The 24,964-nt window shown below is 38.6% G+C and overlaps 2 protein-coding genes across 15 annotated transcripts in view; both read left to right on the top strand.

Annotated features, from left to right (window-relative positions):
- The window catches only part of kcnh2a (potassium voltage-gated channel, subfamily H (eag-related), member 2a), a 45,886-nt gene extending 22,927 nt beyond the window's left edge, over positions 1 to 22,959 (top strand). Inside the window, exons 6-15 of one of the 2 annotated variants that reach the window (XM_051879617.1) lie at positions 14,278 to 14,700; positions 15,142 to 15,538; positions 16,762 to 16,961; positions 17,109 to 17,361; positions 18,099 to 18,292; positions 18,393 to 18,513; positions 18,595 to 18,849; positions 21,017 to 21,212; positions 21,311 to 21,503; positions 21,607 to 22,959. In XM_051879617.1, the coding sequence (XP_051735577.1) occupies positions 14,278 to 14,700; positions 15,142 to 15,538; positions 16,762 to 16,961; positions 17,109 to 17,361; positions 18,099 to 18,292; positions 18,393 to 18,513; positions 18,595 to 18,849; positions 21,017 to 21,212; positions 21,311 to 21,503; positions 21,607 to 21,984 (2,610 nt within the window). In that variant the 3' untranslated portion in view covers positions 21,985 to 22,959. Of the gene's footprint in view, positions 1 to 14,277; positions 14,701 to 15,141; positions 15,539 to 16,761; positions 16,962 to 17,108; positions 17,362 to 18,098; positions 18,293 to 18,392; positions 18,514 to 18,591; positions 18,850 to 21,016; positions 21,213 to 21,310; positions 21,504 to 21,606 lie in introns of both variants that reach the window. The other variant, XM_051879611.1, reaches the window with a different exon arrangement.
- A 1,141-nt stretch (positions 22,960 to 24,100) lies between these two features.
- The window catches only part of map4l (microtubule associated protein 4 like), a 39,610-nt gene continuing 38,746 nt past the window's right edge, over positions 24,101 to 24,964 (top strand). For 9 of the 13 annotated variants that reach the window (XM_051918401.1, XM_051918450.1, XM_051918460.1 and 6 more), the window contains exon 1: positions 24,101 to 24,215. The gene's annotated coding sequence lies outside the window, so the exon portion shown is untranslated. The remainder of the gene's footprint in view (positions 24,216 to 24,964) is intronic. The other 4 variants (XM_051918488.1, XM_051918479.1, XM_051918383.1 and 1 more) reach the window with 3 other exon arrangements.

The raw sequence follows: 24,964 nt of genomic DNA, 5'->3' as shown, positions 1-24,964 counted from the left end.
ATCAAACAATGGAACCATGGAAACAAAAGAGAAATACAGAGTACCTAACTGAAAGTCCATGGAAACTAATGCAAACAAAGGAAACGGATAAGGAAAACAGGACACAATGAAAACCCAACTAAGGCCCTGTTTACACTAGTGCATTTTCATTTTAAAACGGATAACTCTGCCGTCTACACTACTCCGGAGTTTTCGACCCTTGAAAACTGAGACTTTTGGAAACACTGTGTAATGAATAGTCCACTGTGGCTAGTTGCAGTTAGAACCTAAGTGCAGTTTTATTAAACAAAATACGTGAACAATTCATAAACCAAGCACAAAATAAAAGCTAAACCTGATATGACTTGACGTATGAACATGACATGAACAAACAACTCACCACAATGGGTTACACAAACAAAGCTAGACCAAGAACCATGAAACATGAGGGATATAAATACCCAAGACTAATGAGCAAACAAGAGACACCTGTGCACAAATCAGACAATGAACCAATCAGAGAACAAGACACATAGAACAAACCAATGACACAAGACTATAGGGAAGCACAAGACATGGCAAGATGACATGGAACGTAACAGACATGAACCAAAAACCCAAAACAGACGTGACACGCTGCAGACCCCGATTTAGTTTAAAAACTCTGGGGTTGCGTTTTACTGTAAATTGACCAAAATGGAGACTTTTAAAAACAAAGGCATGGCTGTCCACATTACGCTACCGGAACACGACAAAAACAGACCAGAGCCGTCTCTCTCAACGGCTCTGTAACAGACCAGGCTCAACAACAATGTAAACAATAACGTGGAGACGGAAATGCAAGTTTTGCTGACTTTGTTGTCCTCTTTAGCAGCCATTGTGCAGTTAAACTCTGCATTTTATAATACCACAGCTTGCCTACATTTGTAAGAGGCAAGCTATTATTAGAGCAATCTGCAACTGTTTACATGCCCAGCGTGCATAAATGGTCATGTGACATGCGATTTCGGTCATGTAGTGTGGACGGAGATCATTTCTGAAACACAGTGTAAATGCCAATATGGATGAGGATCGTTTAAAATGAAAACGCACTGGTGTAAACATGGCCTAAAATTCCATGAAAAACTAAACTCAAACACAGACTTACCGAGACAGTATGGGTGTTAAATAACTATTTGATTAATTTTGATTATATAATTAAGTCTATAATTATAATTTAATTACAGTGACAGTTGAAAGAAGATACTGTCGATATGAGAGTGGCCATTGACACGAACATCTGACATTGAAACACTAGCACTTGGATGGTAAATTCATATGGACCTTGACATAAAGAAATACTTCAGGATAAATTGTGTTATAAACCATTAAAAAAAAGCTATGACTGAACACCATTTTTTCACATAAATGTAGAAAGAATTGTTTGTGGGAGACTTGGGAGTTTGAATAATTTATCATTCCTTCAGAATAATGTGTAATGACTTCAGGCATCTTCATTTAAATATATTTCTCCACAGTTGTATGCTTTTCTTTTCTGTCTTTACTCATAAAGTCAAGCACAATGTGAGTATGCATTATTCTAGGAGCATGAGAATTTGCACTGAGTAAATAAGAATAGTATTTGTTGTAGTGGCATGATGGAATTATTTCTTAGTTTTTTTCCCCAATTTTATTATTTTTACTATTGGCCCAAACTTTTGAACAGTAGTGTATAATGTTACAAAAGCTTTGTTTTTCTGTTAAATGCTGTTCTTTTGAACTTTCTATTCATCAAGCAATCCTGAAAAAAAGTACACAACTGTTTTCAACATTGATAATAATAATAAATGTTTCTTGAGCAGCAAATCAGCATATTAGAATGATTTCTGAAGGATCATGTGACACTGAAGACTGGAGTAATGATGCTGAAAATTCAGCTTTGCCAACACAATAATAAATTACATTTTCAAATATTTTCAAATAAAAAACAGTTATTTTAAATTGTAATAATATTTCACAATATCACTGTTTTTACTGTATTTTTAATTAAATAAATGCAGCCTTGGTGAGCAGACGAAACTTCTTTTAAAAACATTAAAAATCTTACTGTTTCCAAACTTTTGACTGGTAGTGTATGACCTTGGTGAACACTGAAAGCCTTCAGAGTGAAAACATCATGTCACATTAAAAACAGGTTAATGTGGTATTGCATATTCAGAGAGGTCTTATTATCTTTGCCAATGCTTTTTTACTCATCATCACCTAGAAAGCAGAGATGTTCAGTACATTGTGTCTTGGAATGAAATTGGCTTTTTCGTTTGACGTCCTTGTATTATTATCTAGTAAATAGCTGTTTTACATTGTGTCATTATCGGTTAAACTCCGAGCCATCAGACAGGAAGTGTGATCTTTGTTGACACATGAAAAAGGTGACTTGTCACGCATGAGGTCAGTCATGGGTGAGTAATTATGCTGTCAGGGGTCATTTAGTGTGTGCACATGACTTATAGATCAGTTGTTTTCAAAGTGAATGCCAACCAACACATTCCAAAAAATATGAATGAATGATGCATTTACCAGGGTGTAGATGTTTGTTTTTCATTGTTCTTTTGCAGTGAGTGTTTAGTAATATATTTTGGTAACACTTTCAGATTCAAGTAATTAAAGCATTTAGTATTGTGAACTAAGTTAACAAGGAGCAATACTTTTACAGCATTCATTTAGGTAGGTTAATGTAAATTTTTCATACATTACCCTTTAAAAGTTTGCGGTCTTATCCTGCTTCCTCCAGTGGACGGTACTGCTCCTCTAGAGGGTGCATTTTTGCTCTGTCTATGTAAGTCTATGGGAAAATTTTGACTTAAAAAATTGATATTAAAAAAACTGTATATCTGATCGGTCTAAAAAGATATAGCAACTAACTAGAGACCAGACCCATGTCTGTGGCGAGTTTGGTGCTTGTAGCATTAAAGTTCTAGGAGGAGTAGCAGTCAGAAAAAAGGGGTAAGAAGAGTAATAAGATGTTTAAGTAGTATATCAATATGTTGGCTTGTGCCAAGCCAACATAATAATAAAAATGTTTATTCCATCACAGGAATAAATTACATTTTAAAATATATTGAAATAGAAAACAATTAAAATTGTAGTTCTATTTCACAATATTACTGTTTTACTGTATTTTTGATCAAATAAATGCAACCATGCTGAGCATAAGGGCTTTCTTTCAAAAACATTATAAAATCTTAGACAATTTTTGAATGGTAGTGTATATTAATACATTTTTAACACTTTCAGTTGTATAAATTAACATAAGCATGCATTATAATATTATAATAATGCATTATATAGGAACATGAATTAACAATGAACAATTGTATATGTAAGCAATAAGGTACGAGACGCTATGCTGTATCGTGAGTAAGTCACGGCTGAAGGACATTGTTAGGCACGACACGAAGCGGACCCCTTCAGCAGTGACATATACTTTACAATACAAATATTAAAGCCAAAAATATGTATCAATGCAACTTTCATGAAGTAAACTTTCACTAAAAGCCTTCCTTCCACCAGAAAAAATAGTCCCTGACCGTGAACAGCAACAGAAGTTACATTATTACGCCATTAGATGGCAGCAAAGACTGTCTTTATAAGTGTGTCAGTCAGTAGCAAAGAGAAAAGACTATTGAAAAGACTGAATTGTTGTGAACACGGAACAAGACGCAACTGACAAATGCTTTGACTAGCGCTGTCAGTCACGGGAAAACCCCTTAACTGTTAAAAGGACAAGATAATACATCGGACATTTAAACAGATTTTTTATTACGAACATAGGACTGACCTGAAGGAAAATGCTAAATCTGAATGCAGGTAATAAACTTGCTCACTCAAACTCTTTCTCACAGTACTCTTCTACATAATACAGTAAGCTTCAATGAACAATATCAACTGAGAACAAACAGTTTACGTTGCTAAGAGTGGTTGCTAAGGGTGTTGTGTAGTGATACACAGAACCGTTGGGTGAAGCGGTCATAGCCGTGTTTTATCATGAATAAATTTAATTGAGAATAATTATACAAGTCTGTATATGTGAGCAGTGACCCACGTTTGGCAAAAAGCGTTTATTCACCGCATACGCTGGCTTGGCTTTCATTTTAAACATGTAATTTAAGTATGGTAAAACTAATGTGGGTGAAAATTATCATAAGACAAGCGAGTGAGAGGTGAGGGTCTGTAACATGCCTGGGAGGTGGGCACGGAGAGAAAAAAACAGCTTTTTTTCTTTCTTTTTTTTAGCATGTTTGTGCTTATCAGGGGAACAGAGGATATCCATCAAGCCCTGCAGCTGGGCTACTGAGAGCGAGGAGGTGGATCAGACAGCCAGCTGCAATTACATCTCTTCCCGAGTGGGACTTCCACAGAGAAGAGAGAGAGAGCGAGAGGAACGTATACAAACACAGTGTTTCGGAAAGCGAGGGAGGGAGAGAGGGAGGGATGGAGAGGGATACCACAGGCAGTTTACTCTCTTTAAAAGGCAAAGCGTGGAAAAAGTGGAACAGCTGCGCTGACAGCGTGACGATGGATCCATGCTGCTCCTGTTCAGACTCATATTCTGTTTTCTGGTTTTAGTGTGAGAAACTAATGTAAAGATCAGCAGTTTACTCATATTGTTGTGATGATTCGCTTGGAGTGACCAAAAAAGCGTGGTGCTGAGCAGCAATAGGATTTCAAAGACAGGACAACTTTGAAGCGTGGAAAAAGTGAGTGAACTGCTCTGAAATTTAAAGACTAATCAGGTGTTTATTGGAGACATATTTGAAAGAGAAGCCTTCACATTGACGGAAGTGATCCACCTCAGAGGATGAATGTATTTGCTGTTTTTGTGAGCAGAAGGTGAGGTGAGATGAACAGTGATGGATAACAGAGTCTAGTCAGCTATCTGTATGGAGCAGAAATATGTCCTTTAGTGCCAGAGGCAGCATTCCTCAGGAGGGGGCGCAAGAGAGCAATGAGCGGAGAAACACTCGGGTGAAGAGGGCTGTTCGCATCTCTAGTATTGTTGCACAGGAGGTGAGTTCCCATGGAAAGTATGCTTTGTTTTTACCATTTAATACACAGTACTGTTTAAAAGTTTGGGGTCTGTAAGAATTCTTTTTTTAAGAAAGACCTTTATAATGTTACAAAAGATTTCTATTTCAAATATATGCTGTTCTTTTGAAAATTCTATTCATCAAAGAATCCATGATTTCCACAAAAAAATAAAAATAAGCTGCACAACTGCTTTCAACATTGATAATAATAAGAATTGTTTTTTGGTTTTTTTTTGAGCAGCAAATCAGCATATTAGAATGATTTCTGAAGGATCATGTGACACTGAAGACTGGAGTAATGATGCTGGAAATTCAGCTTTGACATCACAGAAATAAATTCTATTTAAAAGTAGAAAACAGTTATTCTAATGTGTAATAATATTTTACTATATTACTGTTTAATTGTATTTTTGATTACATAAATTCCGCCTTGTTGAGCAAAAGAGACGTCCTGCAAAAACATAAAAAATTACTGACCCCAAACTTTTCAATGGTAGCGTATTAAACATTGACTTATAGTTAAACCCACTAATAATAATAATAATAATAGTTATTATTAGTATACATTTTATGCTTATATAATGCATGGTTAAACTGAAAACTCAACCAGTAGAATATTGACAGCTTAGATTATTTTGACATAACCTTTCTTGGTACACTGAGACTATAAATAGTTAGAATTCTTTGAAATTCGGTGACGTTCAGTGTATTTAAAGTAAAGGGAAAGACTTTTAAATCAATTGTAATCTAATGGTAGTCTGTGCGTGGTTTGTCTCCAGTATTGAGAGAGACTGAAGTGGAGTCAGATGGTGTAAACAGCTGCTTCTAGAATGGCATTCAGAATTAAATGCATTGTCAGTATAAGAAATAAAAAGAGATCACTCTTAAATGAAAATAGTAATTATAGGGTGCACTATCCCTTTAAATCGTTACAGAATGTGCCTGTTCTTTGTATGTAATGTGATGAAAATGATGACACAGGACATGAACACTGGCACAGGATGGAAACACTGGCATTTGTCTCTGCCCAGAGCCTCTTGTTGGCGGCGTGTAAGATTGGTGTTGTGGTGTCAGAACTGGGTCCTTCTCATCACAGTCACAGCAGTCAGGTCAAGCACCCTACATTCATCTCAACACAAGGATGCCCTTGACTGCCACACCACCGTCTGTGAGGCACTGAGACAATCACTCACTGCAAATGGCAGTGCCCTATGGGCTATAGCGCTTCCTTGATCGATGGTTGCCCTCTCTGACTGCTTCCCCATGAGATTAACTTCAGTGTTTCAACTGATAGCTTTCTCAAAGCCTTCTTCAGCTCTATACATCTAAACTCTCTACCCGTGATGTTCCCAAGACCTGAATTCATTTCTTCACAGTCAGATGAGGACAGGACACCCTGGAGCTGGATGTTGGCGGGTTGCTTCTCAGTTGAGAAGCATTGTTAATTGATTTGTGAGAGGGGTTGTTATGTACTTCAGTAATGGTCTTTTAATGGAGGGGTCTTTTGTGCGAGGACTCTCATGACATTGGTGGACAGCTGGTGCGAAGCAGGAGATCAGGAAAGTTTTTGCCTTGAAGCATGTACAGTATAAGCCTGAAATGACACACAAGGGATGGATATAGCATAGGTGAATGTTCTGTCAACTGGGTTATAACCTGATTATATTCACTCACTGTGTGAATATAATAAGGATCAAAACAGTATTTCATATTAGTGGTACAAATTAGTGGTTGACCAATATGGATTTTTATAATGGCTAATTGATTTGGTTACTCCAATCCCAAATAGACATTTTTTATTATTTATACAATGTAAGGAATACATTCACAATATGAAGTTGGAAATTGTGATAGTCTTTTTTCCCCTATTGTAACGTATATCCGAGTGAAATGGCTTCTCGAACAAGAAAACATGCAAGGCGGGACTTGATTTTGGTATTGATTGGAACATTGTGGTTTGCTGTTGTTGTGATCTCATGTGAGTGACAGGTTAACCAGCAAGTCAAATGAATAATTTTTTGTTTAAGCCGTATGTTCAGAATCTACAGGAATCAATGTTTTATATCAGTGGTTCTCAACCAGGGCGCTGTGGGCTTCAGCAAACTTCCAAGGGGCCTCAAAAAGATTTAAAATAGGACAACAAGATTTCAAATAAGCTAAAGTAACTTAAAATCAATGTATTTCATATTTTAAATCATCTCTCAGCAGCTTTGTAAAGCTTTTTTCCTTGTAAGTAAATAGTATATTTATTTATATATTTATATATATATATATATATATATATATATATATATATATATATATATATATATATATATATATATATATATATATATATATACACTAAGGGCAGGACTCTCACTGTCTTGGAAAACCTGGACATATGAGTTAGTGTGATTTCTAGACCTGTAAAAGTCATAAATTTGTTACGGTGTATGCTGTATAGATGAGGCGAAATACGGATATCCACAATATAAGGGCTTTAATCATATAGAAGGTCAGAACTACAGCTTTACACACATGTAGCAAACAATATAACGGACCAGGAGTGCAGGGAGTGAGTCCAACTTAAAGGGAGTGCTGACGAGGACAACAGGTGCAGGGAATCCGGGTAAAATGGCGGGAAGACTGATGAGGGAAGTGAAGACAGGTGAGGAAAACAGGAGGATTCTGGGAACTGGAGTCCGGGAAGGCGTGGATGTAACATTACCTCCCCCTCCCCGGAAGGCGTGTCCTCACGCCTCAGATGAAACAACGGGGAGGGGGGGTGGGCGCCCTGGAGACCTACAGGCAGGTGCGGGGGGTGCAGGCGGGTGCTGAGGTCTCCAGGGTGGTACCAGGTCCTTGGCCATCATGGGGTCAGGAGCCTTGGCAGGCCACGGAGGGTCAGGAGCCTTGGTAGGCCACGGAGGGTCAGGAGCCTTGGCAGGCCACGGAGGGTCTCCGAGCCCACCCCCATCTTTCCCACCCACAGATACCCTTCCCCCCCCAAAAAAAAATATTTTGGGAGACTCAGGAGTTCAAAGGGCTCGTGGGCTACTGGAGTGGGTTCAGCGGCGGTTGGGGTGGGCTCGGCGGCGGCGGCTGGAGCCGGGGCGGGCTCGGCGGCGGGAGCCGGAGCGGGCTCGGGAACACGTGGGGCGGACTCATTGGCAGCCGGGGCGGGCTCGTTGGCAGCCGGGGCGGGCTCGTGGGAACATGGATCGAGCTTGTGGAAGTATGGAGCGTGGAAGAGGGGACTTGGAGTAATTTCAGTCCAAAAGTCTATCAACCATTCTTCTTCCACAATTATGGGCGTTTTGGGCTGCTTGGTGTTAGAAAACTCAGGAGATTGGGGCTGCACGGAGGCAGAAAACTCAGGAGACTGGGGTTGTATAACGGCCTTCTTTCTTTTCCTTCTCGGCCGTTTCGGCCCAGCAGAGGATCTTCTGGGGTTTTGGGTCCGGCAGGACACCAGGGGAATGCTCACTGGAGGGGCAGGCGGAGGGAAGCGGCGATTGGCGAACTGACCAGGCCGCCGGTGTTTCTGAGGAAACTGGACGAGGATCACACGACTTATCAAGAACCTCCTCAATGACAAAATCAGAACAATTTAGGAACAAAATCAGATTAATTGCTTCAACTAGGGAAAAATAGCAGGCAGTTTCTTTAAAACGGATCGTGTCCTCGTCCAGCCCCGCCAGAAAACAGGCGTTCAAACAGGCATCTGGCCAATTCGCCAAATAAGCAAGCTCGACAAACTCCTCCACATACCTCTCCAGCGAGCGACCGTCCTGCCGGCACCCACAAAAGCGATCCGACGCTGTAGCTGGCTTTGGAGGCACGGGAGACGAAATACGGAAATCCACAATATAAGGGCTTTAATCATATAGAAGGTCAGAACGACAGCTTTACACACATGTAGCAAACAATATAACGGACCAGGAGTGCAGGGAGTGAGTCCAACTTAAAGGGAGTGCTGACGAGGACAACAGGTGCAGGGAATCCGGGTAAAATGGCGGGAAGACTGATGAGGGAAGTGAAGACAGGTGAGGAAAACAGGAGGATTCTGGGAACTGGAGTCCGGGAAGGCGTGGATGTAACAAAATTCCATGTACATTATATATTATTAAATCTTTATTCTTAAAAGGGACCTATAATGCTCCTTTCAAAAGATGTAATATAAGTCTCTGGTGTCCCCCAACTATTTGGGTGTGAGCAACTATTTGTGTGTGTCCCTTTAAATGCAAATGAGCTGCTGCTCCTGGCCCACTTTCCAAAAGAGGGCAGAGGTTTAACAGCTCATGCTTTGGTTGCTCAACAACAACAAAGCTGGAGAATCTCACACAGCCAAAATGACGATTGTCAGTAACGGTGTTCAGCCTTACATTGTTCAAACCGGAGTCGGACACTGATGGAGAGACTCAGGAAGAAACAACATTTAGAATGCATCTGGAAGTTTCTGAATGGTTAGTGGAGTAGTTGCTGTGGAGTTGATTCAACTCATCGACTAGCATGTGCCGTCATGTTAATCTTTTGTGCAAATCCAGCATTGAAATGGTAACAACACTCTACTACAACAACTCTTCCTCTTCTCTAAAGCAGCCCAACATGGCCTCACCCCCTTTGTTCTGTGTTCTTGGGGGCAGGGTTTATGTAAATTTTTGTGGTTACTGATGTCACTAACCCGGTAAGAAGCTTGTTGTAGTCCCTACCAGCCGTTTGTTGTAGTCCTTAAACAGAGAATTTTTTAAAAGAAAATATCTCCCTTTGCATTGAACTTTGAGCGTCGTAACTTTGCAGATGTTGTTTATGCTCAAACAGCAACATTACACACTAACTAAAGTTAAAAAATGAAATCATAATCAATCACCCCTTTAATCCTTATGAACATCTGGAACATCTGGAAGAGTCATGTAAATTCATTGGTTTAAAAAAGTGGGATGTGCGAAGAACATTCAGCATAAAAATTCTGGAATTCTGAAATTTAATTATTTTAATTTTAATTATTTTATTTGCTTGTTTTAATGTATGGACATTCCTAGTGTCTATAAATTTTTAAAGAAAATAATAATTTGGGGGCCTTCGAATAGTTTTGTAAAGTCAAAAAGATTGAGAACCACAATTTATATTTATTTATTGATCGCAGATTCCCTGCCAACATGGCTCTTCTAATCTGATAAATTAAAAGTGGGTTTACTGGTTTTTTACTGCACAGAGCTCTGTAAGGTAGTAGATGTCTTGGCTGTAGATCAAAGATGTAAATTGTCTGGTGAGTCAGAGAACAAGGAGCCAGTGAGGATAACAGTGTTTTATGGTTTGTTGGAGCTTCATTGCAGTTCCGTCCCAGAAGGCTATTTTCAGTCCCAAGGCCGGTTCCTTCACCCTCATGTCCTCTCTCTTTCCCACCCCTGCTGTGGTACTGGCCTTGGACTGACATATCCACCCCCACCCATCTCTTCACCCCAACAAACTCACACACAGCTAATTCACAAGGACAGCCACAGTAGCCAAATATGTTTGTCACCAATTTTGGGTGACATTGGTGAATAAACATGATTTGAAATATAACATTTGCTTAATGCGCATGGACCCAGCACCAGCCTTGTAATTTCATGCAAGATGATGCTGGTTAATAAGCACTGAGGGTGAATCAGGCCTTGAGATGAGGGACACTGAAGGATTTTGATGTGATTTATTATCTGAGGTGACAGAAATTCAGTAATGGTGATGAACATTTCTACAGGTTCATCATCAAGAGAATTGAAGTATTGACTAACTGTCACAATGTAAACTCCTTCAACACTCTGGATATTAATAAACCAAGGCAGAACATTTATAATCCTTTTACTAGAGATAAAATACAATTAGCATCTTTGAAGAAAAGTATAACAGGTGATCTTCAAACACACTTCAAACATTTTTCTTATAGCATTGTACTACTGTTTCCATTCAAAACTAGCAAATCATGGTAAACACTTTATTTTAGGGTCTTAAATTAGTAATTATTAAGCACATATTAATGTCTTATTCTGCATGACCATATTTTACATTCTTAATTCTACCCAATACCTAAACTTAACGACTAACTTACTAACTATTAATAAGCAGTACATCAGGAGTTTATTGAGGGAAAAGTCATAGTTAATAATGAATACATGTTCCCTATACTAAAGTGTTACTCAAATCATTTATATTTGTTGTCTTTTTTTGTGTACAGCTGTATAAATGTATGTGAACATGCTTCTAAATCAGTGGTTCTCAACCAGGGGTTGGGGAAACTTCCAAATATGACTCAAAAAATTATTTTATTATATTATATTAAAAACATTACATTTAAAAGACTTCATAAAAATGCTAAAAAAAAAAAAAATGTAAACTGAAATAATACTTTTTTTCCCCCTCGATATCTGTTATTTTTATTGGAGAAAAAAAAAAAAAAAAAAAAAAAAACAAGAATCAGAATATATTAAAATCACAAAGTCAAAAAGATTGAGAACTGATGTACTAAATGGACTATCTAATGTTTGTTAGCAGATGAATTATGGGGAAAATGTGTCCCAGTAATGGTTTAATTACAAGATTTTGTTGTGCCCTTTTCCAGTAGTCGGTCTGTCTCTCTCTCTCTCTTTCTCTCTCTCTCTCACACACACACACAAACATACTCACTCTCTCTCTAATTCCGTATATGTTTAAGTGACTGGCAGCTATTCTGCATCTGAATCAGAGCAATAGCACAAACAGGTCTTTCAATCTTTCTTGCAAATGTTGTAGAGCAGTAACACAAAACATAGGAGTAGATGGACTGCAAGCACCCGAAGAAACCTCCACTAAATGGACAAAGCCAGAAGAACAGAAGTCAGCAGAAAAGAAGCAGAGAGAATTAGGAATTGGGGGTGGATAGATCCTGGATCCTGAGGAGAGCAGCTCCTGTGCTCTCCGTTCCCCAGGCATACCAGAGGAGTCATGGATTCTGCCACTTGAGCCGTGAGCAGTGGCAGTCGGAAGATTATTTGTGGATCATGATTCTGACCTTGGTGCTGAATCCTTTGAACAAGCTCTTCCAGTCCTGTCCTCCTTCTGTTCAGCTTCAGCCTTCATTTCAGATACACATGCCTTGCAAACAAGGCTCCCAGAGCCTCCACTTTTGGGATAAGCCAAGTCCCTCTCTTGGCCAAGAGAGCAGAGAGGTAAGAGCGGCCAGAGACATTGAGGTTGAGAAAAGTTTTTGTTTTCAGTTTATATTTGGACAATGTATTCTAGAACGCATTTATGTGTTATGCATATTTTTATGAGGAATTATTGTAGTTTAGAACGTCACTTGTTATTGTCTGACCATGTTTTATTGTTCTGCACAATTTAAATGAGTGCTGAGGCAAGTCATGGATGGAAACTACACCAGCTTTTTCATAAATTTTAACCTAGTTACAAAAATAGATGCATGAATTAAACATATTTAATCTGGAAGCTAACTGAGATTTTGATTTTATGAGCTGTTTAGTACAGGCATTATTTGTTGAGGACAAGTGTCAGTGGAATGAAGTTTTTTTGATTATGAATATAGCCTGACTTTAATTTCCATAAACAAATGAAATCTAGAAGATCTGTTTTTTCTCCTACTTGCTTTTTAGTCTGCTGCGGATGTGTTTCTTCATCCTAATGGCACATAATGAGCAAGAGAAATATTAGATTAACATAAATGAATTATAATTCTACATCACTGGCCTTTGGTGGACTATGTTCAAGGCTGTCTTAAAACAAGATTTAATAAATCATAGAATGTACACATGCACAAATATTTGTACCTGAGCTATAAAGAATGGTTTATGTAGTGAAATAGTATTTGTGTGTGTTGTTGTTGTTGTTGTTGTGTTTATAAGAATAATTAAGGCAGTAGATTACAAGTAAGAGTAATGAAAACTCTCTCACTGGAGCTTTGAGCATATCACTAAACACTGGTCACCTCTTTAGGGGCCTGGAAAAAATAATGAGATGAAGTTTGTTGCCCAGAGGGTGTTTACAAAGTGTAAAGCATTAATGTTCTCTGCAGTGATGTGTACTCAGTGGATATCTCAGAGACTAAACATGGCTTCATTACTTCACCCACACTGAGTTATGATTCACTCAGTTCCTGTCAGGAACATATGATAATATTTCTGCCTTACAGCGAGCTTTGTAAAAGGTTTATACAAATAAATGAGGAGAATGGACTGAACATGTTTTGGTTAAACTGGCTAGTCTATGAAACATAGAATTGATGTTGTTGATAGCTCAGAAAAGCTTTACAGAACGTCTCCTAGGAATATGTGCTCATGAAGTGGTATAAATTGGCTGGATTTTATTCTTATGACGATAAAGCATTTATATGCTGTTTTTCTTTAAATATTTGTTTTACGGTTATGTAGCTTTGCAATATAAAAACTGTGGAGAGAGTAAAAACTTGAAAATGGCTGATGGCAACAGTTGTTAAGGTAGAATTTATCAGAAACATATTTTTAAGTCTTAGCGAAAGGTAAATTGAAACCAACCAATTATGTGTGATCAATGATTATATTATATCTAAATCAAATTAATAATTATTCATATAATTGTATGCTACAATTCAAAAGTTTGGTCAGTATGATTTTTGAATGTTTTTGAAAGAAGTCTTTTATGCTCACCAATCTGATCAAAAATGATTTATTTGACCAAAAATACAATAAAAACATTAATAATGTAAAATATTATTATCATTTAAAATAACTACATTTGAATATATTTTAAAATGTAATTTATTCCTGTGATGGCAAAGCTAAATTTTTAGCATTATTACTCCAGTCTTCAGTGTCACATGATCCTTCAGAAATCATTCTAATATGCTGAATTAATATTAATATTTTTTGAGGAAAAGGTGATACATTTTTTTCAGGCAGCATTTCAACAGCATTTCAGGCAGCATTTCAACAGCATTTATTTGAAATAGATTTTTTTTTTGTAACAATATAAATCTTTATTGTCACTTTTGATTAATGTAATGTCTCCTTGCTGAATAAAAGTATTCATTTCTTTCAAAAAAACTTTCTGATTGAATTTTCATTTCATTCTTAGGAGCAGGAGACCATTCAAACATGTTGATAATGTCATTGTGTAAAAGTGGTTTTGCTGCAGAGGCTTTATTCTGATTTATGTAATGAGAAAAGCACTTCGACATCTAAACAGTCATTCATCTTATAATCTGAAAAGACTTCTTATTGTGAAGTATATTCCTTCTCAGGTGCTGTCTCTGGGTGCAGATGTCCTTCCTGAGTATAAGTTGCAGGCTCCCCGTATCCACAAATGGACCATCTTGCACTACAGCCCCTTCAAGGCAGTCTGGGACTGGGTCATCTTGCTACTGGTCATCTATACAGCAATCTTCACACCTTATTCAGCTTCTTTCCTGCTCAGCGATGAGGAAGAGGCTGCCATGCAGCGCTGCGGTTACTCCTGCAGTCCGCTGAACGTGGTGGACCTCATTGTGGATATCATGTTCGTAGTGGACATTGTGATTAACTTTCGCACAACCTACGTAAACAGCAATGACGAAGTGGTCAGTCAGCCTGGCCGAATAGCCGTCCACTATTTTAAAGGCTGGTTCCTCATTGACATGGTGGCTGCCATTCCCTTTGACTTGCTCATTTATCGTTCAGGAGAAGAGGTGAGTGAGCTTATGGGTAATTTTGATTTTGAAAGTTGCAAAAGTCTTTTACTTCCCTTTTGTGGTGTATGTCCCAGTCTTGAACAAGAAAAATGTAGGGTGGGACTTGATATTGTCCATCGGGAATTGATTGGATGGTTGTGGTTTGCTGTCGTTGTGAACTCATGTGAGTGACAGGTTGTCCCGCCCTCACGCCAGTAAACACATCATCAGAGAAGAGAAGAGATACAAGAGGGAGAGGAATTTATTTCAATTAAAGATTATGAGGGTTCATAAAAAAATATGATATGCACAGATAAATCATTTATAATAAATACTGCAATTTTCCATAAAAAAATAAGATTTGTGAATTTTGATTTCATTGTGACTTTAATATTCTGTCATAGCTGCCACAAACCTTGTCATAACCTTTTGATCCTAATCATTTTCATGTATTGGCAGACGACGACTCTGATTGGCCTACTGAAGACAGCTCGGCTGCTGCGATTAGTGCGTGTGGCACGTAAACTCGATCGCTACTCTGAGTATGGAGCTGCAGTGCTCTTTCTCCTCATGTGCACCTTTGCACTTATCGCCCACTGGCTGGCCTGCATCTGGTATGCTATTGGGAACGTGGAGAGGAGCAGTCAATCTCGCATTGGTTGGCTTGATTCTTTGGGTGATCAGCTGGGGAAGCCGTATAATGAAACGAGTCCTGGATCAGGACCCTCGATTAAAGATAAATATGTCACTGCCCTCTACTTCACCTTCAGCAGCCTCACCAGCGTGGGCTTTGGAAACGTCTCCCCAAACACCAATTCTGAGAAGATCTTTTCTATCTGTGTCATGCTTATTGGAGGTTAGTGTTTTTTATTGAAGGTTAGTTTGATTTACAGCTTTTAAAGGATTAGTTCACTTTAAAATGAAAATTACCCCAAGCTTTACTCACCCTCAATCCTAGGTGTATATGACTTTTTTCTTTCTGATGAATACAATCGGGGATATATTAATAAATATCCTGACGCATCCAGGCTTTATAATGGCAGTGAACAGGACCAATGAGTATGAAGCTGAGGAAAGTGCATCCATCCATCATAAACGTACTCCGCACAGCTCCGGGGGGTTAATAAAGCCCTTCTGAAGCAAAGTGATGCGTTTGTGTAAGAAAAATATCCATATTTAACAAGTTATAAAGTAAAATATTTAACTTCTGCCAGACTGTCTTCCATATTCAACTTAAGAAAAAAGCGTGACTGGCATAGTGTCAGTTACACTTTTTTCGTAAGTTGAATACTGAAGGCGTAGGACATAGCGTAAGCATTTTGAACTGTGAGAAGCATTATACTTTATTCCTAAGTTGAATACGGAAGGCGGTCTGGCGGAAGCTGGATATTTTACTTTATAACTTGTTAAATATGGATATTTTTCTTACACAAACGCATTTCTTTGCTTCAGAAGGCCTTTATTAACCCCCCAGAGCCGTGTGGAGTACATTTGGCTTTGTATGGAAGCACTTTCTTCAGCTTCATACTCGTTGACTGCCATTATAAAGCTTGGATGTGTCAGGACATGTATTAATATAACTCAGATTGTGTTCATCAGAAAGAAGAAAGTCATATACACCTAGGATAGCTTGAGAGTGATTAAAGCTTGGGGTCATTTTCATTTTAAAGTGAACTAATCCTTTAACCGCTATGACTGCAAAATTTCAAAAAATCTCAAAAAAATTCCCTGTTGAAAAAAACAGCATATGCTGGTTAGGTATGTTTTGAAGCATGGCAGCTGGTTTGAGCCGGTTTATGCTGGTTCTTAGTTAGTCATGGGCTGGTTTAATCTGATCCTGAGCTGGTTATAAGCTGATCCTGAGCTGGAGCTAGCTTAGGACCATCTTAGGACCAGCACTTGACCAGCTTAAACCAGCTCATGACCAACTACGGACCAGCATAAACCAGCTCAAACCAGCTTCAATGCTTCAAAACATACCTAACCAGCATATGCTGTTTTTTTCAACAGGGTTTACAATTAAAAAAAAAAAAAAAACTGTTTCTATTTTAATATAAATGTTTGTTTTTTTCTTTACAGCACTGATGTATGCTAGCATATTTGGAAATGTGTCAGCCATCATCCAGAGGCTGTACTCTGGCACCGCACGTTACCACACTCAGATGCTACGGGTTCGGGAATTTATCCGTTTCCACCAGATCCCCAACCCACTCAGGCAAAAACTGGAAGAGTACTTTCAGCATGCTTGGTCCTACACTAACGGCATTGACATGAATGCTGTGAGTCACAGAGCCATATAAATAATCACCTTGTGAACACCTGGGCGTACTCTATTTTTTCCCACTCTCTTTATTCTTGCATACACACATGACAGGGCACATTACGGATTATCATTTATCACATTAACCTGTTTTATCTCATTGCAGGTGCTGAAGGGGTTCCCAGAGTGCTTACAGGCAGACATCTGTTTGCATCTGAATCGAACATTGCTGCAGAACTGTAAAGCTTTCAAGGGTTCCACTAAAGGCTGCTTGCGTGCTTTGGCTATGAAGTTCAAGACCACACACGCCCCACCAGGAGACACCTTGGTCCATGCTGGCGATGTGATTTCAGCGCTGTACTTCATTTCTCGTGGCTCCATTGAGATCTTAAAGGGAGATGTGGTAGTGGCCATTTTAGGTAAAGGAAGAGAGTTTGGGTCACAAAAACTGACCATCTCATTGTGTCAGGGGTTTTCCACATTTTTGATTCCGTTGACCACCCCCAAAAAATCTTTTGAGCGGGTCACCTTCCTTAAAATATAAAGGCAGCTATATATTTTCATCTTTAAAGACCCATTTAATAACAATATTATGAATGTATGGAAAATATTATGGAAAATATATACTTTGTATTACATTGACATCAGCACCATTAGAGTACTTTTAGATGTATAAACTTGAGGAGAAACAATAGAATAAAATAATTTGTGATTAACTTCATTATGTATGACCAGTCTTATGAATGCAGAAAAGCAGCAAAAATTAATAATTATTTTATTTTATTTTATTTTATTTACTCAAAGATAAAGTACAAGTACTCATCCTGAGAATTCAAATGAGAAAGCTGTTGTTGTTGTTGTGTAGCTCCACCTTGTGGACATGTTGGTATTTTGTTTTTTTTAATGAACAATGCCAAGCAGCGCCATCTGTTGTTGATGCAAACTATTATTTTCTGTTTTCTTTACTACATACTAGCATATTACTCTTTCTGTTTGTATGGGAAAAATAGTGAGAATTGTGTGGTTGTATACTTTTATGAATTCAAAGTGTTTAGTGTTTGTTAACTGAGGAAAGATTTATTATGAGTCACATTTTGAGCATTTTTTTGTCTCTTAAAACTTATGGTAAATATCGCTTCCCTTTGCCTATCCTCAGGCAAGAATGATATATTCGGAGAGCCCATTAACTTATATGCGCGTCCTGGAAAGTCAAGTTCTGATGTGAGAGCACTGACGTACTGTGACCTGCACAAAATCCACAGAGAAGATGTACTGGAGGTCTTGGACATGTATCCAGAGTTCTCAGACTACTTCTGGAGCAACCTGGAGATCACCTTCAATTTGAGAGACGTAAGCTCGCACATATTTCTGTAACTTAAAAATAGGTTTACATTATAGTACATGGCCGAATGAGTATGCTTTTAAACATTTGTCTTTATCTCCTCAACAGACTAACACTAAAGCCGGGTCAATGAGCAGTGACCCTGATGATTCTGACCACGGCTGTCTTGATCATCACACGCGAAGAGCAAAGCTGTTCTTTCATTCCAAAAGAAACTCCATCCCACAAGGTATAGAGCTAACACTGTGTGATAGTTGCTAGATTCTTCCAGATTCTTGGATTTCATTACTCCTGCAATTTCTCTTAGTAGCAGATACAGAGTGGACAGAAGACAAACTCAATAGGATGACTCTCCAAACACAGAATTCAAGCAAACAGCACGAGGACAGACAAGCCACTCATCGAGAGCCGGACATCTTTGCTTCCCAGTCCAGCAGTGATGAAGAGGAAGAGACTCAACGGCCCACTACGATAATGGACTGCTCTCAGAGCCATATCACTAGTGTCAGCAATGCTAATAGAGACAAGAACCTCAACACCAGTAACTCTTTCAGTGCGCTGTCAGGTAGGATTCTGATAATGTAAACTGTGACTAAATCTCTTTCCTGTTATAACTGGCTTACTGTCAATATGTATTAAAGCTGACTAGAAAAATCTACAAGAAAAAAATTACCTATGATCCTAACATCTATGTTCATTTGAATATAATTGGATTAATTTTCACTTAAATTGGGTTAGTTCAGACAAAAATAAAACAAATTCTGTCATAATTTACTCAAACTCAGTTTGCGCGCAAAAACAAAAATAACAACTTTATTTAACAATTTGAACTGCTGTTATACTCAGTTGACGTAGTGAACGCAGTACAGGCTTCCGTGTTTACGTCCGAATGCCGGCTCAGTATTGGCCGACGCTGTTCATGTGAGCAGCATGATGCATGCGTGTGATGCTGATGCAGGAGCCGGCCAATAATGAGTTGCCGTTCTGACATAGAACCTGGAAGCCTGCACTGCATTCACTACGTCAACTGAGTACGACAAATTCTGGAGTTCAGATCCTTTCTTGAACTCAAAAGGTGCAATGACGTTGCTGCACATGTGTAGTTCAGAAATCCTCGGATTTCATCAAAAATATCTTAAATTGTGTTCCAAAGATGATTGACAGAAATTTCATTTTTGGGTGAACTAACCCTTTAATCTTCGAAACAAATAAAGATGTTTTTAATACACCCTGAGAAATTTCTGTCCCTCCAATGAAAGTCCATTCACCCAAATTAAAAAGTTCTAGAGATTGTAAAAGAAATTCATATGAATCAAGCGGTTAATCCAAGTCTTCTAAAGTGATACAATTGCTTCATATGATGAATAGATTTGAAGGCTTCTCTTTACTTATAAACAACACACATACATAAAGCTCAAATGTGCTTGTGTGTCATGTGAGAACAAACCTCATTGCCCAGCTTCTGTTTGCCATATTTGATGTGCTGTATGTATGTCTGTTGATCAAAGTTTGTATGTGAATAAAAGCCTAAATTAAAGGGTTAGTTCACCCAAAAATGAAAATTCTGTCATACTAACCCGTAAGACCTTCGTTCATCTTCGGAACACAAATTAAGATATTTTTCAGCTCAGTGAGGCCTGCATTGACAGCAAGACAATTAACACTTTCACTGCCCAGAAAGCTACTAAAGACGTATTTAAAACAGTTCATGTGACCACAGTGGTTCAACCTTAATGTTATGAAGGGACAAGATTACTTTTTGTGTGCCAAAAAAACAAAATAATGACTTTATTCAACAATATCTAGTGATGCCGATTTCAAAACACTGCTTCCTGAAGCTTCGAAGCTTTACTGAAATCACATGACTTTGGCAGTTTGATACCCACTCCGAACCATTGATTCGAAAAAAAAAAAAGATTTGTAAAGTTTTTTGTTTTTTTTTTATTAACATTTTATTATAAGTTTCAGCTGTCTCAGAAACATCATCACAGATTCAATGAACTATATACAAACAGATGCCATGAAAATTACCTAGACCAAAGTAACATAATTAAATAAAACAAGTACACATAATTGGGAAGTCAAGGTTTTAGTTTTTCTAACAACATCTCGGCGGTTCTTGACCAGCTTTGAATAGTTCTGTCCTTGGCCCCATTGAGTTTAGCAGTGGTGCCCTCAAGCATGAAGCAGTGTTTTGAAATCACCCATCACTATATTGTTGAATAAAGTCGTTATTTCGTTTTTTTGGCACAAAAAAAAAGTATTCTTGTCGCTTCAGAACATTAAGGTTGAACCACTGTAGTCACATGAACTGTTTTAAAGTAGCTGTCTTTAGTAGCTTTATGGGCATCTAAAACTGTTAATTATCTTTCTGGCAGTGGATGCCTCACTGTGCCATTGGATTTTATGAAAAATATCTTAATTTGTGTTCTGAAGGTGAACGAAGGTCTTACGGGTGTGGAACGACACAAGGGTGAGTAATTAATGACAGAATTTTCATTTTTGGGTGAACTAACCCTTTAAATCTCTTCATAAACTGATTGTGTCTCTTCAGAATACATGAATGTACTTTCAATGGACTGACAGAAATCTTCAAAATATCTTCATTTGTGTTTCAGAAATGAAGAAAAGTCTTATGGGTTTGGAAAAACAATGTCTGAATTTTCACTTTTGGGTGAAATCTTCCCTTGCAGTGAATGCATCATTTTGACATTGCCCTTATTTTAAATTAGGAGCTCTTGCGGGGGTTTCTAACGTCTTCAGCTTTTGGGGGGACAGTCGTGGCCATCAGTACCAGGAAGTACCCAGCCACAGCATGTCTTTCCCCTCATCTTCGGTTCCCTCCAATACTGTCCTGCAAAATGTCACCCATCGTCATTGCACTGAGGTAGAGAACAGACTGGAAATGATGCATAGACAGCTCCACCGGTGAGATCAAACTACAGTACTGATGTTATCTTGATGTCCTTTACTCTTTTATACCTTTGTTTTGAGCTGTGTTTGTTGTGTGTTTTTTTTTTTTAAAGATTGGAAAAGCGCATGTCAACAGACATTGGGGCCATAATGCAGTTGCTTCAGAGGCAGATGGTGCTGGTTCCACCAGCCTACAGCTCTGTGACGTCCCCTATAGAAGCATCTCCAAATCCACCAAAACCAGGCCAGAAACTGGTCCAGCCTGTCAACCCTTTAGAGACAGAAACGCCAGCCATTTTCTCTGAGGTATTTCACAAACTATAGCATTACAGTCATCTATTTTTATAAAATCTCATATGATAGGCACTACAAACTCCAATTGTTAATTTATCCTCTTTGATTTTTCCAGATACTTGATCCCCACGACTTTGCTGGCAGTCCCATAAAATCCACTGAAAGTCTGTCTGGTGCAATGGAGCTCCAGCTCCTGGACTGTTCCTCACAGCCCTCCTCTTCTGGGGCTTATACAGGGAGGTGGCCACATAGCATGAGCCACAACGCAGGGAGCGTCCCTCGTGATTTTACAGCCCACACTGATCGCCAACAAATAGCCGATCAAGGTGGTTATCATTTATTAGATGCAGAGCCTATTGGAACTGTTCACCATCCACAGGCTGGACTGAGGTCAGATTTGGAGTGTTCAAGACGCCTGTCATTGCCAACGCAACATCAGGTAGAAGATGATTCCGCAATCCAAAAAAAACATGGCTCTGATCCTAGGTGTTAAGCAAGAAACTTTTTTTCAGCATCTCTCAGTGGAAAACAATGCATACAACCTGATGGACCACCACAATGTTGGCAGGATGTTTTGAAGACCTTCCAAATCAGGTTCATATTAATTACCTCAGAAAGTCTAACGTAGAGGCATCGTCAGTGTCCCTGTAGTTTGGTACTTTTGTGTTAGCTGGTCTAACGATACTCGTTGTTTTTACCTGCCTCTCACTGAAAACGTTTTCTTTTATGAAAGTGTTCACTTGTTATATTGAGGTGTAAATGTAATGATTTGCATTAGCATATCAGTTTTTTAACAGTGCGGTTTTGTGTTGAATTGGTGATTGTTTGTTTGGAGAAAAGATCTTGGACATACTGTAGCAATACACTGGAAAGGCCCATCAGAGTATGATTTAAATGGTCATTTGGAACTTTATCTCAGGAGGAAGAACCCCAAGCTCATCTCGAGTAGCCCAAATACCTCAGAGTGAGTGAATCCAGGGAACAATGGTGAATCCTGCTGAATAACATGCCAGTAATTTACATGAAAGCATGTGTTTATTTTTTTCAAGCCATCCACTGCACAGATTTTCCCATGACAATATTTTATCACTCTAAATATATAATCATCAGTTTGGCCAAAGGGTCAAAATGTGATTTAGACAGATTATGATTGAAAATCCATTTTGAATACAATCCATATCACTATTAGTGTTGAAATATACATATATAATCAGCTGCCACTGGTTCAAGCCAAACACATCCAGTAGTAAGCCATATATAAATGTGCTAGAAAGACATTTATAGGGAATGCGGTATTAGACAGAGTATAGCTTGGAATGTTCAAATGTAATATAACATGTAATTTATTGCAATCTTGAGTAGGAATATTTATTGTTAGCTTACTATAAATTGATTATTGTGCACATTTTATCTCCTATGAACTTGTAATCACATTCACACTGAATAAAATCATTCACAAAATTCACAAGACTATAGAAGTTAATGAAATACATCTCATCTGACTGACTGAATGAAAGAAGATCATCGTCCTTTTTCTGTTTCTCTGGTTTTTCTTTTTCCAAATGTCACCACCTCTGCATTGCTGAGGCTGGTATTTATGTGAGTGAATTTAATCTATAGAGCTCGAGGCGGAATTGAAAGTCCACGTCAAGTTCAAGCTCTGCCCATTGTACTGCTAAATTAAAACAGGAAGTTCATGAGTGTCTAAAAATGAAGTGAATCGTTCTGCACATAGCCTACTTGTTTTGCTCTCAAGCTAAACTGTAACCGTCCTTTGAAATATCTTTTCAGCATCAAATAACTTTTGAGTAAATTGTAATAGGATATACTTCAGCTAAAACGTAGACAAACCCTTCCCGCTTTGGCAGACAGGAAAAGACCCACCTAAAGCTGCAAATATAGAAACATATCCATACAATAATACAGTAAACACAGTTCAACCTGTCAGTGTTTCTTTATGACCAGTATATACTGTATTGTATAGAGTGGAAAAGACAATTCATTGAACTGTTTATTCAAGTGTAGCTCCTAAAAGGAAGCACATGGGAAACCAGCCGAAAGAGAAACACCCACTTAAAAAAAGGGTCCTGCACGAAGCCTATTATTGTTATATTTTTATATTAACGCTTCAACTGAGCTCCTTAATCATGTTCCAAAACCGGATAAACAACACAATAGAGGAATTCCGTCCGTCCACAGCACTTGATGCTTTTTTTTTGTAACCTATTTTTATAAGGGTGTCATAAATGTATGCGGTTACATTCAAGGGATTTTCAAACGAATCTTCCCATAAAGGACTGCACGGAAACTACAAGGGTATCACGTCTCACATCGGACAATCTGACGTTTCTCGATGCAATGTCAACTGGTCCGATGCCCAAATAAATCTATTCAGTGCCAATTCACCGCGCTGCTGTTGAAATATTGATTGGCGAAACTCCCTGCCTCTCATATGCCATCAACATACTCATTGTATCCATTAGCTGTCCATCAATACTGGGGGACCCATTTAAGAAACGAGAGGATGCTCAAGTCCAAGAGCAGCATAGTGCTGCTGTGACTAGACTAGAGTACAATTTTCCTGAATTGTGATTGGTCGATGAGAATAAGGGGCGGGGCATCGCCCTGAGATCACAGAGGCGCACTGTATGAGAGGGCGGATCTGACTGTGCACATCGGCCAACACTACAGCGTACTGAATTTTAAAAACAACAACAACAACGGGTAAGTGCACTTTGACATTGTGATTAGTGCTCACATTTTAGGCATGTTTCACATTTCACATCAATGCATGTGCATTAAGAAAGCCTAACCGTAATGAAGACGAAAATTGACAACGTGCACGCGTAGATTTTGATACAGTCGCAGTCCCTGGATGACATGCGTTAGTTATTGTTATATACACTCGAGATAATAATGCAATGTAAATACAGAGTGCCTATCTATGACTCATCGCTCTCTCTCGTTTCCAAACGTTAATAAATACGTCGACCTGCCGAGATTTCTTTGTTTGGGCATTGCCGCAGTTTGGATGCTCTGGACAGGTGTCCTCCGCAGCAAACCTCTATAGAAAGCTACTATAGTTACATAACTTCACTAGTGCCAAATTTTGCTTTAAAATTGTAAACATTTTGGAATGATAAAATTGTGAAAGGTTGTTATAAAGGACGGTTTAAGCTTTACATCATATATAAACTGTAAACGAGCGACGCGACAAACCAGAACGAGTCAGTACTAATAAATTAAAATGGGCGCGTTCTAGTTTGTCTCGTCTCATCGCATTGTTCTCATCCATACTGGCAACGTAGCAACGTTCAGTGCTTCTGTGCATCGCGTGCTTGGCTCTCTGCAGTGCATCTCTTCAACATGCTTCACGGACATGCGTCACACTGTAAAATGCAATTGAAATAGATCACACTATCCGAAATTGACGCATTGAGGGTCATGTATGAATACCTGGGATTCGGTTCATT

This window comes from Ctenopharyngodon idella, chromosome 2, assembly GCF_019924925.1.
Source record: "Ctenopharyngodon idella isolate HZGC_01 chromosome 2, HZGC01, whole genome shotgun sequence".
Lineage (NCBI taxonomy): Eukaryota > Metazoa > Chordata > Actinopteri > Cypriniformes > Xenocyprididae > Ctenopharyngodon > Ctenopharyngodon idella.
Note: the sequence above shows the minus strand (reverse complement) of the source record. Positions and strands in the feature narration are given on the sequence as shown.